Genomic DNA, 12,006 nt, shown 5'->3' with positions numbered 1-12,006 from the left:
CATGGACTGGTACAAGACTTTTCACATTCCAGATTAGGATCTAGGAGGCTAATGCCACTATAACCCTTGTCCTTTCCATTCATTCCCTTGGTTTGTCCAAGTTTTCCATTGAAAGTCCAGAATCTGATTGAAAAACCAGGCGCGCTGATGCAACTACAAAACTGTAGATGATTCATAGCATATTTATAACCTCTAACTGCTAGTCTGACCACCTATTGCAGTGTTATTGCTGTCTGGTTGTCACCACCCACATTTGTTCTTGTTCTACCAGACGTCATAGATTTTATAGGCCTGTAGGTAGGGTCGATCCCAGTACTGTCTTGTTAGTCCATCGTTTGACACCAACATGGCTGGAATTCTCCTGCTTGGGTAGTGGTTGGATATACTGCTGTTTGTTATGGACCCCATTATTCTAGAATCTTCTGCCCTTCCTTCTAAGAATGGATCAAACCACTCTTGACCTTCTGTCAGTGTCCCGGTCTGTCATTGGCACAGACGTAGACTCGTACACACATGCAGGCGCACGCACACACAGACACACACATACAGTCTAAAGATACACCTACGGCATTTAATCTACCTAATCAAGGTCAGAGATGTTATTTACTGAGTAGATTCTCAGAATGACTGGAGGGTGTGTGTGTGTGTGTTCTGTGTATGTGCATGCACGTGGGTGTGTGTGCTTGTATTTCTCAGTGTGGGTGTGTGTGTTGTCACGCCGTTGAGCGGAATGGGTTTTAGAGTTGGGACCAATCCTCTTAGAGTTAACAGGAACAGCATCTAAACAGAAGATGTAGTGGTAAAGTGCTGTCTGCTCCCTAGATTACAACCTGGAAGTGGCTCCCAGGGACACTTAGACTGTCTGCTCCCTAGATTACCTGGAAGTGGCTCCCAGGGACACTTAGACTGTCTGCTCCCTAGATTACCTGGAAGTGTCTCCCAGGGACACTTCGACTGCTATAAACACAGTTTTCAACCACTGTGTTTACTGTTTATGGCCTATTTTTAAATTCCCGGGATGAGTAATTACAATATCAACATGTTCTATCTCTGTGGGTTACCTAATGTTTCTGTCCGATGACCCACCAAACCATTTTGGAATTTTCCTGTGACCCACGGGCACTGAATGAACGAACAAAGCAGATTTTTCGAAGGTCCACACCCTAGAACGAATCAGTAATGACTCGCTAATGTGTACCAACCCACCGTTTGGGGTATACTGTTTTATCTGACGACAATAATCACTTGTAAAATTCCGCTGACGCCAATTACTTTGTTGAATAATTTTTGTTGTTGTTCAATAAGAAGCAAACAGGGGACCTACCAATGTTTTCTGTTGCAAAACATTTTGCTATGGTTTGCTATGGTGTGGACTAATGAATACAGGCCAGTTATAAGTCCATGTTATTTATAATACAACTGAGCCCCCTGGTGGGGACTAGAAAGAGCTGCAGCAGTGGACAGACTACCATAGACTACTCCCAGATCACCTCACCCTGCAGGCACAACATAGAACACACCCAAACCACAACCCTGCCCTTCACCTGTGGTAATTAATGATGCCTGGCCCCAACGTTGCCCCCAGCTGTGCCCCTGTCATCACCCCTGTGTCTTAGAGAACACACCTGCTGAGAGGCATTATGGAGGCACGCTGGTATCGTGGTGCTTCAAGGTTCACCCACCTGGCTGATTAGCCTGCATGCCAGGTAGTCTTACTACTGGGCTATATCTGACCTACCGTTGGGGTACAAGTGTACTGCATTTAGCCATCAGGGACTGTGTTCTCTCCTGCTCAGGTCCAGGGAGGGTTTTAGATGTCAGACCCAGTGGGCAGAACTGGTTCATTCTGATGTATTTTCAATCGTTATGGTCCGGTTGTATAGAGCAAATCTAGTTATATGACCAGATAAGGACAACAATGTTTAGTCTTTCTTGATGTCATGCTGAATAAAATCCATCCAGAAAAGTATTATGTGACATTATGAAGTCCCATGTCAGATTCCTATGTTAGGACAAGGTTTATTATGATGACATAATGAAGTCCCATGTCAGATTCCTATGTTAGGACAAGGTTTATTATGTGACATAATGAAGTCCCATGTCAGATTCCTATGTTAGGACAAGGTTTATTATGTGACATAATGAAGTCCCATGTCAGATTCCTATGTTAGGACAAGGTTTATTATGATGACATAATGAAGTCCCATGTCAGATTCCTATGTTAGGACAAGGTTTATTATGTGACATAATGAAGTCCCATGTCAGATTCCTATGTTAGGACAAGGTTTATTATGATGACATAATGATGACATAATGAAGTCCCATGTCAGATTCTTATGTTAGGACAAGGTTTATTATGATGACATAATGATGACATAATGAAGTCCCATTTTCAGATTCTTATGTTAGGACAAGGTTTATTATAATGACATACCCAACTTCTATATAACTGTGTCTATCTCTTGTGCTTGTCCTGTCTAGATGTGAATGACTGTGAGAAGCAGCCATGTAAGAACGGTGGGATGTGTCGAGATCTGGATGGTGACTACACCTGCCTGTGCCCTTCACCCTACGTTGGAAAGCAATGCCAGCTCCGTAAGTATAGGGCAGGGGAATCACTGCGAAGTAGAGACTGAAACATGTCTACAACTCCGTGTATTACACGTTATGAACTGTCTCTCTTTGTACTTTAAGTCATAACCAGTATGTCCATATTAGAGATTATAACCTCCTATATAAGACAATATAACATATGTATGTCTCTGTATGTGTTTGTTCCAGGTTGTATCTCTCTGATGGGGATGGAGGGAGGAGAAATCGTAGAGTCTCAGATCTCAGCCTCCTCTGTACACTATGGCATTATGGGTCTTCAGCGCTGGGGTCCAGAACTGGCCCGGCTCAACAACCAAGGCATGGTCAACGCCTGGACCGCAGCCAACCATGACAAGAACCCCTGGATGGAGGTTAGAGAACCAAGTCAGTTTAGTAAATAATCAGTTGTTGTGGTAATCGTGTTCTCAAATGGTGGGTCGTAACCCACTGGTGGACCGTGGCCAGCTCCTCATGGGTCCACACTAAACTTTGGCTTGAAACATGCTTTTCTACTTGATGAAGTCACTCAATCTGGCCTCTCTATGGACATTGTCATGGAAAAGAAATGAAACACTTTTTCGATTTGTCTGAACGATGCCACACAGCTCTAGTAAAGTCTAAGCATGCAGTACACATATAAACAGCCATACACTGTACACTCTCAGAAAAAAAGGTGCCATCTAGACCATAAAAGGGTTCTTTGTCTGTCCCCATAGGACTACCCTTTGAAGAACCCTTTTTGTTTCCAGGAATAACCCTTTGGGGTTCTATGTAGAATTCTTTCTAGCTGGAACAAAAACATTGTTCCTATGGGGACAACTGTAGAAACCTTTTGGAACCATTTTTTCTAAGAGTGTATCATCTAAATCCCAGTGGGGAGGATGATTTAGTGGTTTGACCCCTGTCTGATCTCTCTCTGACTTCTGACTCTAGATCAACATGCAAAAGAAGATACGCCTAACTGGCATCATCACCCAGGGTGCTAGTCGAATGGGCATAGCTGAGTACATTAAGGTCTTTAAAGTATCTTCCAGCTTTGATGGTAAGACCTACACCCCCTACAGATCAGCGGGACAGAGGAAGGACAAGGTGACATTACAATATGAGTTTACCATAGTAATATTATTTTATAGTTAGTGATTCAGTGTAAGTTCATTTAAACAGTTGTCCCATTTCCTACAGTCTACAATAACTTATAAAGGGTCAGATACGTTTCGTCCTCTTAATGGTTAAGGTCAGAATTGTGGGAGGTTTAAGCTGTTCCTAGATCTGTTCCTACTGGCGTGTTTTACTTGGAGCTGTACAGTTGCTCCCACATGAATGCCTGTAACAACTTGGTGACCTCACTTCTGTGCCATGTGCCACAGGTGTTTGTGGGTAACATTGATAATGACAGCACCAAGACCAACCTGTTTGACCCTCCCATCGTGGCCCAGTTCATCCGCGTCATTCCTGTGGTGTGTCGCAAGGCCTGCACCCTGCGTATGGAGCTGGTGGGCTGTGAGCTCAATGGTAAACAGACACCTCTACACAGGAAAATAGAGAGGAAAGACGACTAGACTGCATCTCAATAGTTTTAATTGGCTTCCTTTCCTCCTCGTCTGCATCGATCTGGAAACTCAGGACAGGTGATAGAAATATGGTCTGGCCATTTGGTGTCTGGTTTTTTACATCAGATGAGAATAAGGAGATAAAGAGAGGAAGCCACTCCAGACTGTTGAGATGCAGCTGTAAATAAAACCCCATTCAAACCCCCATTCAAAACCCCATTCAAAACCCCAGGGACATTCAGAGTTCTCTGCCTGAACCACAAATAGACCTTGAGAAAACTTACAAGCCCACCAAGTAAAAGGCATTAAGTTGGGTACATGCGGTCTCCTTGTGTTGACACTGTGGCTCTTCTGTCCAGCTTGCTGACAGTAAGAGGGTTTGTTTAGATGGCCTAACACTAGTCTAGATTTATACTGTAGGGAATGGTTTGGACAGCATTCAGAAGGAGACCCATGCCGTGCAACAATGGAGACGGAATTCCTGACAAAAGCACCACCCATACACTCACGCACACTCACACACCATGTCCATATGTGTTTCCAGCCCCACCCTATTACTCAGTGTGTATAGAGCTACAGTTCAAATTGACTTGCTGCTAGTAAGGCTATTGGGCACTCTTCCTATTCCCCATTATTTTCCTATTCCCTGCCTCACTTTTCCTATTCATTTCAATGCCTCCTTTATTCAATTTGATATTTGTTTATTATCAATATCTGTCTGGTACTTTTAATTACTTGGTCTTATTATTGACTTTCTGTACTGTGCATTTACACAGGAAATAATCTGCCATACATATCTGTCCTACACTGTTTATGTCATGCTACCTGTCCTACACTGTTTATGTCATGCGATCTACAGTATACTTCACTGTTTATGTCATGCTACCTGTCCTACACTGTTTATGTCATGCTATCTACAGTATACTTCACTGTTTATGTCATGCTACCTGTCCTACACTGTTTATGTCATGCGATCTACAGTATACTTCACTGTTTATGTCATGCTACCTGTCCTACACTGTTTATGTCATGCGATCTACAGTATACTTCACTGTTTATGTCATGCTATCTGTCCATCAACGTTTATGTCATGCTATCTGTCCTTCACTGTTTGTCATGCTATCTGTCCTTCAACGTTTATGTCATGCTATCTGTCCTTCAACGTTTATGTCATGCTATCTGTCCTTCAACGTTTATGTCATGCTATCTGTCCTTCAACGTTTATGTCATGCTATCTGTCCTTCAACGTTTATGTCATGCTATCTGTCCTTCACTGTTTATGTCATGCTATCTGTCCTTCACTGTTTATGTCATGCTATCTGTTCTTCACTGTTTATGTCATGCTATCTGTCCTTCAATGTTTATGTCATGCTATCTGTCCTTCAACGTTTATGTCATGCTATCTGTCCTTCAACGTTTATGTCATGCTATCTGTCCTTCAACGTTTATGTCATGCTATCTGTCCTTCAACGTTTATGTCATGCTATCTGTTCTTCACTGTTTATGTCATGCTATCTGTTCTTCACTGTTTATGTCATGCTATCTGTTCTTCAATGTTTATGTCATGCTATCTGTCCTTCACTGTTTATGTCATGCTATCTGTTCTTCACTGTTTATGTCATGCTATCTGTTCTTCACTGTTTATGTCATGCTATCTGTTCTTCACTGTTTATGTCATGCTATCTGTTCTTCAATGTTTATGTCATGCTATCTGTCCTTCACTGTTTATGTCATGCTATCTGTTCTTCACTGTTTATGTCATGCTATCTGTCCTACAATGATTGTCATGCTATCGGTCCTACAATGATTGTCATGCTATCGGTCCTACAATGTTTGTCATGCTATCTGTTCTTCAACGTTTATGTCATGCTATCTGTTCAATGTTTATGTCATGCTATCTGTTCTTCAATGTTTGTCATGCTATCTGTTCTTCAACGTTTATGTCATGCTATCTGTTCAATGTTTATGTCATGCTATCTGTTCTTCAATGTTTGTCATGCTATCTGTTCTTCAACGTTTATGTCATGCTATCTGTTCTTCACTGTTTATGTCATGCTATCTGTTATTCACTGTTTATGTCATGCTATCTGTTCTTCAATGTTTGTCATGCTATCTGTTCAATGTTTATGTCATGCTATCTGTTCTTCAACGTTTATGTCATGCTATCTGTTCTTCAATGTTTGTCATGCTATCTGTTCTTCACTGTTTATGTCATGCTATCTGTTCTTCACTGTTTATGTCATGCTATCTGTTCTTCGCTGTTTATGTCATGTTGTCAAATCAATCGATCAATCAGTAAGTGGCTAATCTGCATGCCTTGAGCTGCAGTGTTGGCTGGTGGAGGGATAAATTAGGAGGACGGGCTCCTTGTAATGTACTCCACTGAGTGGGTGGTTCTTCACTTGGGTGTGATCATTGGTTTCTCTCTATTGGTTCTCTGTCTTTCACCTCCGCTCCTTTCCTGTCCATCATTGTCTCTCTGCTGTTTTGTTTACAGTATATTCCAACACGACAGGTTGCTCTGAGCCAATGGGCATGAAGTCCCGCCTTGTCTCTGATGGACAGCTCTCGGCGTCCAGTGCCTTCCGCACCTGGGGCATTGATGCCTTCACATGGCACCCACAGTTTGCCCGGCTAGACAAACAGGGCAAGACCAACGCCTGGTCCCCCGCCACAAACAACCGCTCAGAGTGGCTACAGGTGAGACTGACTCCACCAGCGCTAATATAATGATGAGATCTCCTCTTTTAAATGGGTAATCTGGATTCCAAAAACAAACCTCTTGTTTTGGTAAACAGCTGAGGGATGGGGCCTGGAGAAATTTAACCACACTCAAATTCATAGACAGAGCTATGGATGCAAGGACTGAACATCCGTGAGCTCAAAAGCATAGTTTTAACCATGTTTTGAAGTTAGTGTTTGTTTAAAATTACATTGTTTACAAACAATGGAGTAAAACAGTATTTTTGGTTGTGATGGAGTAAAGCAGCTAAACGTCTATTCTTTAAGAACCAATAGCTAGCTATATACACTACCATTCAAAAGTCTGGGGTCACTTAGAAATGGCCTTGTTTTTGAAGGCTACTCCATGAGAGAAATCACCAAGAAACTGAAGATCTGGTACAACGCTGTGTACTTTCTACTCCCTTCACAGAACAGTGCAGACTGGCTCTAACCAGAATAGAAAGAGGAGGGGGAGGCCCACAACTGAGCAAGAGCACAAGTACATTAGTGTCTATTTTGAGAAACAGACGCCTCACAAGTCCTCAACTGGCAGCTTCATTAAATAGTACCCGCAATCTCTTCAGATTACCTCAACAAATTGACAACTACAATGCCAAAGGTCTGCAAGGCTGTAATTGCTGCAAAATTGAGGATTCTTTGACAAAAGCAAAGTTTGAAGAACACAATTATTATTTCAATGAAAAATCATTATTTATAACCTTGTCAACGTCTTGACTATATTTCTTATTCATTTTGCAACTCATTTCATGTATGTTTTCATGGAAAACAAGGACATTTCTAAGTGACCCTAAACCTTTGAACAGTAGTGTATGTAAAATACATGTATGTACCAATCCCACATGACCATTTAAACTGTCTTCTTTAACAAAGGATTACAGGAAGCACTTTATTTTACGCTTTAGAAATGACATGGTAATGACTTGGAAGTTACTTGGTAAAATGGTATTCATACAGTAATAGCCTATGAGTTACTTGTTTGTGTCTTTAGGATGGGAACTTTTAGTTACCAGGTAGTTCCCAGTTGTGTTGAATTAGTTGTAGTACGTACCAGAGTGTACAGATTGTTACCGCATCATTTCTTACTAAATACCATCTAAATATCAATGGAAACAGTGCTTAGAGGAAGGATCACTTTCTCTTCCTAATATGATTTGTAACACAAAAATTCATGGATCATTTTTATCATCCTTGTGGGATTCTGACATCTGTTCTTGCTTCATACTATTTTATATGATGAAACAGCTATTCAATATTGGTCAGAAATAGTGTGGGAAAACAGACATCAGGGACAGGAGTCTGACATATGTTGACGTAGTATCTTTGTTTATAAACTTCACCCCGATTCTTATTCTGAAAAGTGAAGACATTCCTGTGAGGGGAGTCTACCTTTTAGTAGTTGTAGCTTTTTATGACACTGATGAAGGTCAGATGGACGAAACGTTTGAAATGGAATAAACCTTTTCCTTTTTTCACCTGAAATCAATGTGTGTGAACTATCCTTCTCTTTTCTACGGGGGTTTTTCTACAGTAGACAAGACACGTTTTGTGATTTTATTTGACCTTGGGAAAGGAGCTACTTCGTAAATACCAAAATACAGGGTTCATTGAATTGAAGGTATTATCTCATCATTAATCTGGTCTATATGCTACTGTCTTGTCCTCCATGATCCTGTCCCAGGTGGACCTGGAGAAAACCAAGCATCTGACAGGCATCATCACCCAGGGGGCCAAGGACTTTGGGGTGGTGCAGTTTGTGTCCGCCTTCAAAGTGGCCTACAGCGACGACGGACAGACCTGGAACCTGGTGAAGGATGAGAACACCAACACAGAGAAGGTCTGTGAACCATTGCTTACAATGTATTCTCATTATGACAGTCTCATATATTGGGGCTCCCCAACAAAATAAGTATTTTTCAGCCTCATAGTTCTGATACGCTTAACTAGCTTCCTTTCCTTGTCTCCTCTCCTTCATCGCCACTGATCTATCTGTTAGATGATATAAGTCTACCCAGCCATTTCAATGTTCATAAAGGAGAGGAAGCCATTTAAAAGCAAAGGGACACAGACATACTATAATATTTTTTACCCTGACTATTTGATTTCAACAGTAGGGATAAGGGGTTTTGCAAACCTCTGCACAGTTTGTTGATATGAGTTGGGACCTGACTGTGTTTTCCGTGCCAATTTACGGACCCCCTCTCCGGACCCCCACCATGTGTGTGGAGTGTATCCCCTGGTCCTCTGTGAATGATCTCTTTACTTCCTGTTTTGCCCCTGGTTGGATGAGTGCTAGTGACGCTCAGCCCTGTAGCCCCCCTCTCTGTGTGGGATAGTGGAATAGGAGAGGCCAATCTTCACCCCCATGGGAGGACTGCAAGCAAGGGGCTGTTTAAATTTGCATTGGGGGCCTATGCTGAATAATTCAATGACCTTGAGTGATGTATAAACAACCAATCTTTTCATTGAGTGTAGACCCTTGACATTATATGACGTAGCCAGGGGCTTCCTCAGAGGGACTGGGAGGGGAGTTGTGTTTGGGTCGTAATGCTGTCATGAGGTCATAGTTCAGACCAATTTACAACCCTTGATGGGAGGGCTCAGACATTGACCTTTACATATTGGATCTGTCCTCCCATTCAGTAGTCCATTAAAAATGACTGTTTCAATGAATATGGTGAATATTGAAGTTTATCTGAACAATAACTGTTACACACATTAAGTAATGTCTTAACACAGTTGGGTAGGAGATTGAAAAACTGAAGTGAACCTTGAAGGACTCCCGCACACTGTGTATAATGCAAAAAAAGACATTTGATGAGTCCCTTTCAACATGCATATTTAAATATAGACATTTGTTCAGATGTAGAATTATTCACACCATACAACAGATATGGGAGTTAACCGTTGACCATTGATGTGTGTGTGTGTTCCCTGACATATATTGTAGTTAACCGTTGACCATTGATGTGTGTGTTCCCTGACAGATTTTCCAAGGCAACATTGACAACAACATGCATAAGAAGAACCTGTTTGAGCCTCCGTTCTACGCCCGCTACCTGCGCGTTGTGCCCTGGGAGTGGCACGAGCGCATCACCGTGCGCATGGAGCTGCTGGGCTGTGACTTCTAGAACTACATTACCCATAATCCACCAGTGCTCCACTCAGCCCTCCACCCAGTCTCCATACCGTACCTGTCCACACTTGACCCACACTGGAATCAGTCACACCTTCCTCTGCACCAGGACATAGAAATCTAATGTATAGAATGTACATTGGGAAATTGTCAGGTTCTAACTTTCCAGGACTTTGCATCAATAGAATATGCTCCAGATTAAGTCTGCTCTACAAATATCTTTCAGATTTTTTTTTATTCGATCCTTTCCACAGTGACTGTGGCACAGTGTCAATTCTAAATATATGGGCTCTCACATTCTCTTTGTAGAATTAGGGTATGTCTGAAATGACAGCCTATTCCCTATGTAGTGCACAATTGTTGACCTATTGGCAGTACATGTGCTGTGGTCAAAAGTAGCACAGTATAGGGAACATGTTGGACAAGCCCTTCCCCCAGCGCTGTCAGTTCCAACACGTTCCAAACACTCCCAGTTCTGTGTGATGTCACTTTGCCAGCCGACCTAGCAGCTGCTTGTCCCACAGTGCTCTCTGACATTATGTATCCAGGGTGAAAGCCTTCTATTTACAGCAGTGGTATTCAGTCAGGGTCGCCAAATAAAAATAACATCCTATCCCAGTCGGCGTGGACTTATCCTAGTTGGTGGCAACCTAAAAAATGAAGAGTAACCAACAGATTATTGTATGGGACAATATACGTTTTTGAGAAAGATTGGTTCTCTTAATTTTTATAAGAGAGATGAAGACAATGAATTGAAGGTTATTTGTTGATGTAAAAATCTAAACTTAGAGATTTGAAGGTTGTGGTTTTAGATTTGGGTTGGGGTCACCAGAAATTCTGCCGAAAAAAATGGGATCCCTGCTGAAAAAGTTTGAATACCACTGATTTAACACAGGAGGTTGGTGGCACCTTTAATTGGGGAGGACGGGCTCGTAGTAATGGCTGTCGCAGAATTAATGGAATGGTATCGATGTGTTTGATTCCATTCGCTCCATTCCAGCCATTATTATGAGCCGTCTTCCCCTCAGCAGCCTCTACAGTAAACAAAAGGCTCTGTCGAGGACCACAAAAAAGCAGCTTGCAGTCCTGATGTGGCCCCCAGACCTGGAGTTAAAGACCCCTGGTCTACCATAATACAGATGGGAGTGTATCGAAGGGAGAGTAGACACATCAGCTGGTCGATATGAGCACTTAGTAGTATATTAAAGCAGGGCCTGTGTGCAATATACTTTTTGGGAAATAGCTGGACATAATAAATTAACGAATGTGTTAATTGACAATGGAATTATTGTACTGTATTTTACCTACACTGTATATTAATTGAAGGAAGGACATTGCTTTTTAAAGTGAAACTAAAAGCTGCAAAGGATTGTTCAGTATGATGGTGTACCTTTCACACTTGATCCATGACTTAAGTTTTTTTCCAATTTAGCAGATTTGTTTATGTTCTAATAATAATCTTGCATTCCAAGTAGGCCTAAAACAGTTTTTTTCCATAATTTATTAGCAGGAATGAAATCGTACAGACAAGAGACAAGTAGAAATTATTGAGTGAGTAGAAATTAGACAATGTTGTGGTTTTTAATTCTTTTTTTAAAGAAATCAACTATGTTGGTCTTCAACAGACATCATTAATTAAAAAAAGTTGAAAAACATTCTGTGTTAAAACATTTTGATTGAAAAGAATGTCCATTACATAAGACATTGCACAGGTAGACATTGATGTTAGTATTACAGTAATAGCATCAACTTAGTTAGAAGCATAAAAAGAAGTGTCCCTTTGTAATTTCGGCCTTCTGCCTAACTCTCATTGACAGGCAGATTCTCTCTCTTTCTCTCTCTCATTTCTCTTTGTCCCTCTACTACTTCCCCCTTCTCCTTTTCCTTCCCTCTCTCTCCCTCCCACTGTTTCTTCCTCTTCAATTTGTGTCTATGCCGCTGCCAGGGTGTTACAGAGCAGAACTTTGTGTTCCCCCTAGTTCTGCA

At 41.6% G+C, this 12,006-nt stretch overlaps 1 protein-coding gene across 2 annotated transcripts in view; it reads left to right on the top strand.

Moving 5' to 3' along the window:
* LOC115166937 (lactadherin-like) overlaps positions 1 to 11,675 on the top strand; it is a 28,770-nt gene extending 17,095 nt beyond the window's left edge. The window contains exons 4-10 of one of the 2 annotated variants that reach the window (XM_029720889.1): positions 2,482 to 2,595; positions 2,782 to 2,963; positions 3,526 to 3,681; positions 3,960 to 4,104; positions 6,658 to 6,842; positions 8,566 to 8,721; positions 9,872 to 11,675. In XM_029720889.1, the coding sequence (XP_029576749.1) occupies positions 2,482 to 2,595; positions 2,782 to 2,963; positions 3,526 to 3,681; positions 3,960 to 4,104; positions 6,658 to 6,842; positions 8,566 to 8,721; positions 9,872 to 10,015 (1,082 nt within the window). In that variant the 3' untranslated portion in view covers positions 10,016 to 11,675. Of the gene's footprint in view, positions 1 to 2,481; positions 2,596 to 2,781; positions 2,964 to 3,525; positions 3,682 to 3,959; positions 4,105 to 6,639; positions 6,843 to 8,565; positions 8,722 to 9,871 lie in introns of both variants that reach the window. The other variant, XM_029720888.1, reaches the window with a different exon arrangement.
* The last annotated feature ends 331 nt before the right edge of the window (positions 11,676 to 12,006 follow it).

This window comes from Salmo trutta, chromosome 29 (genome assembly GCF_901001165.1).
Source record: "Salmo trutta chromosome 29, fSalTru1.1, whole genome shotgun sequence".
Classification (NCBI taxonomy): domain Eukaryota; kingdom Metazoa; phylum Chordata; class Actinopteri; order Salmoniformes; family Salmonidae; genus Salmo; species Salmo trutta.
Note: the sequence above shows the minus strand (reverse complement) of the source record. Positions and strands in the feature narration are given on the sequence as shown.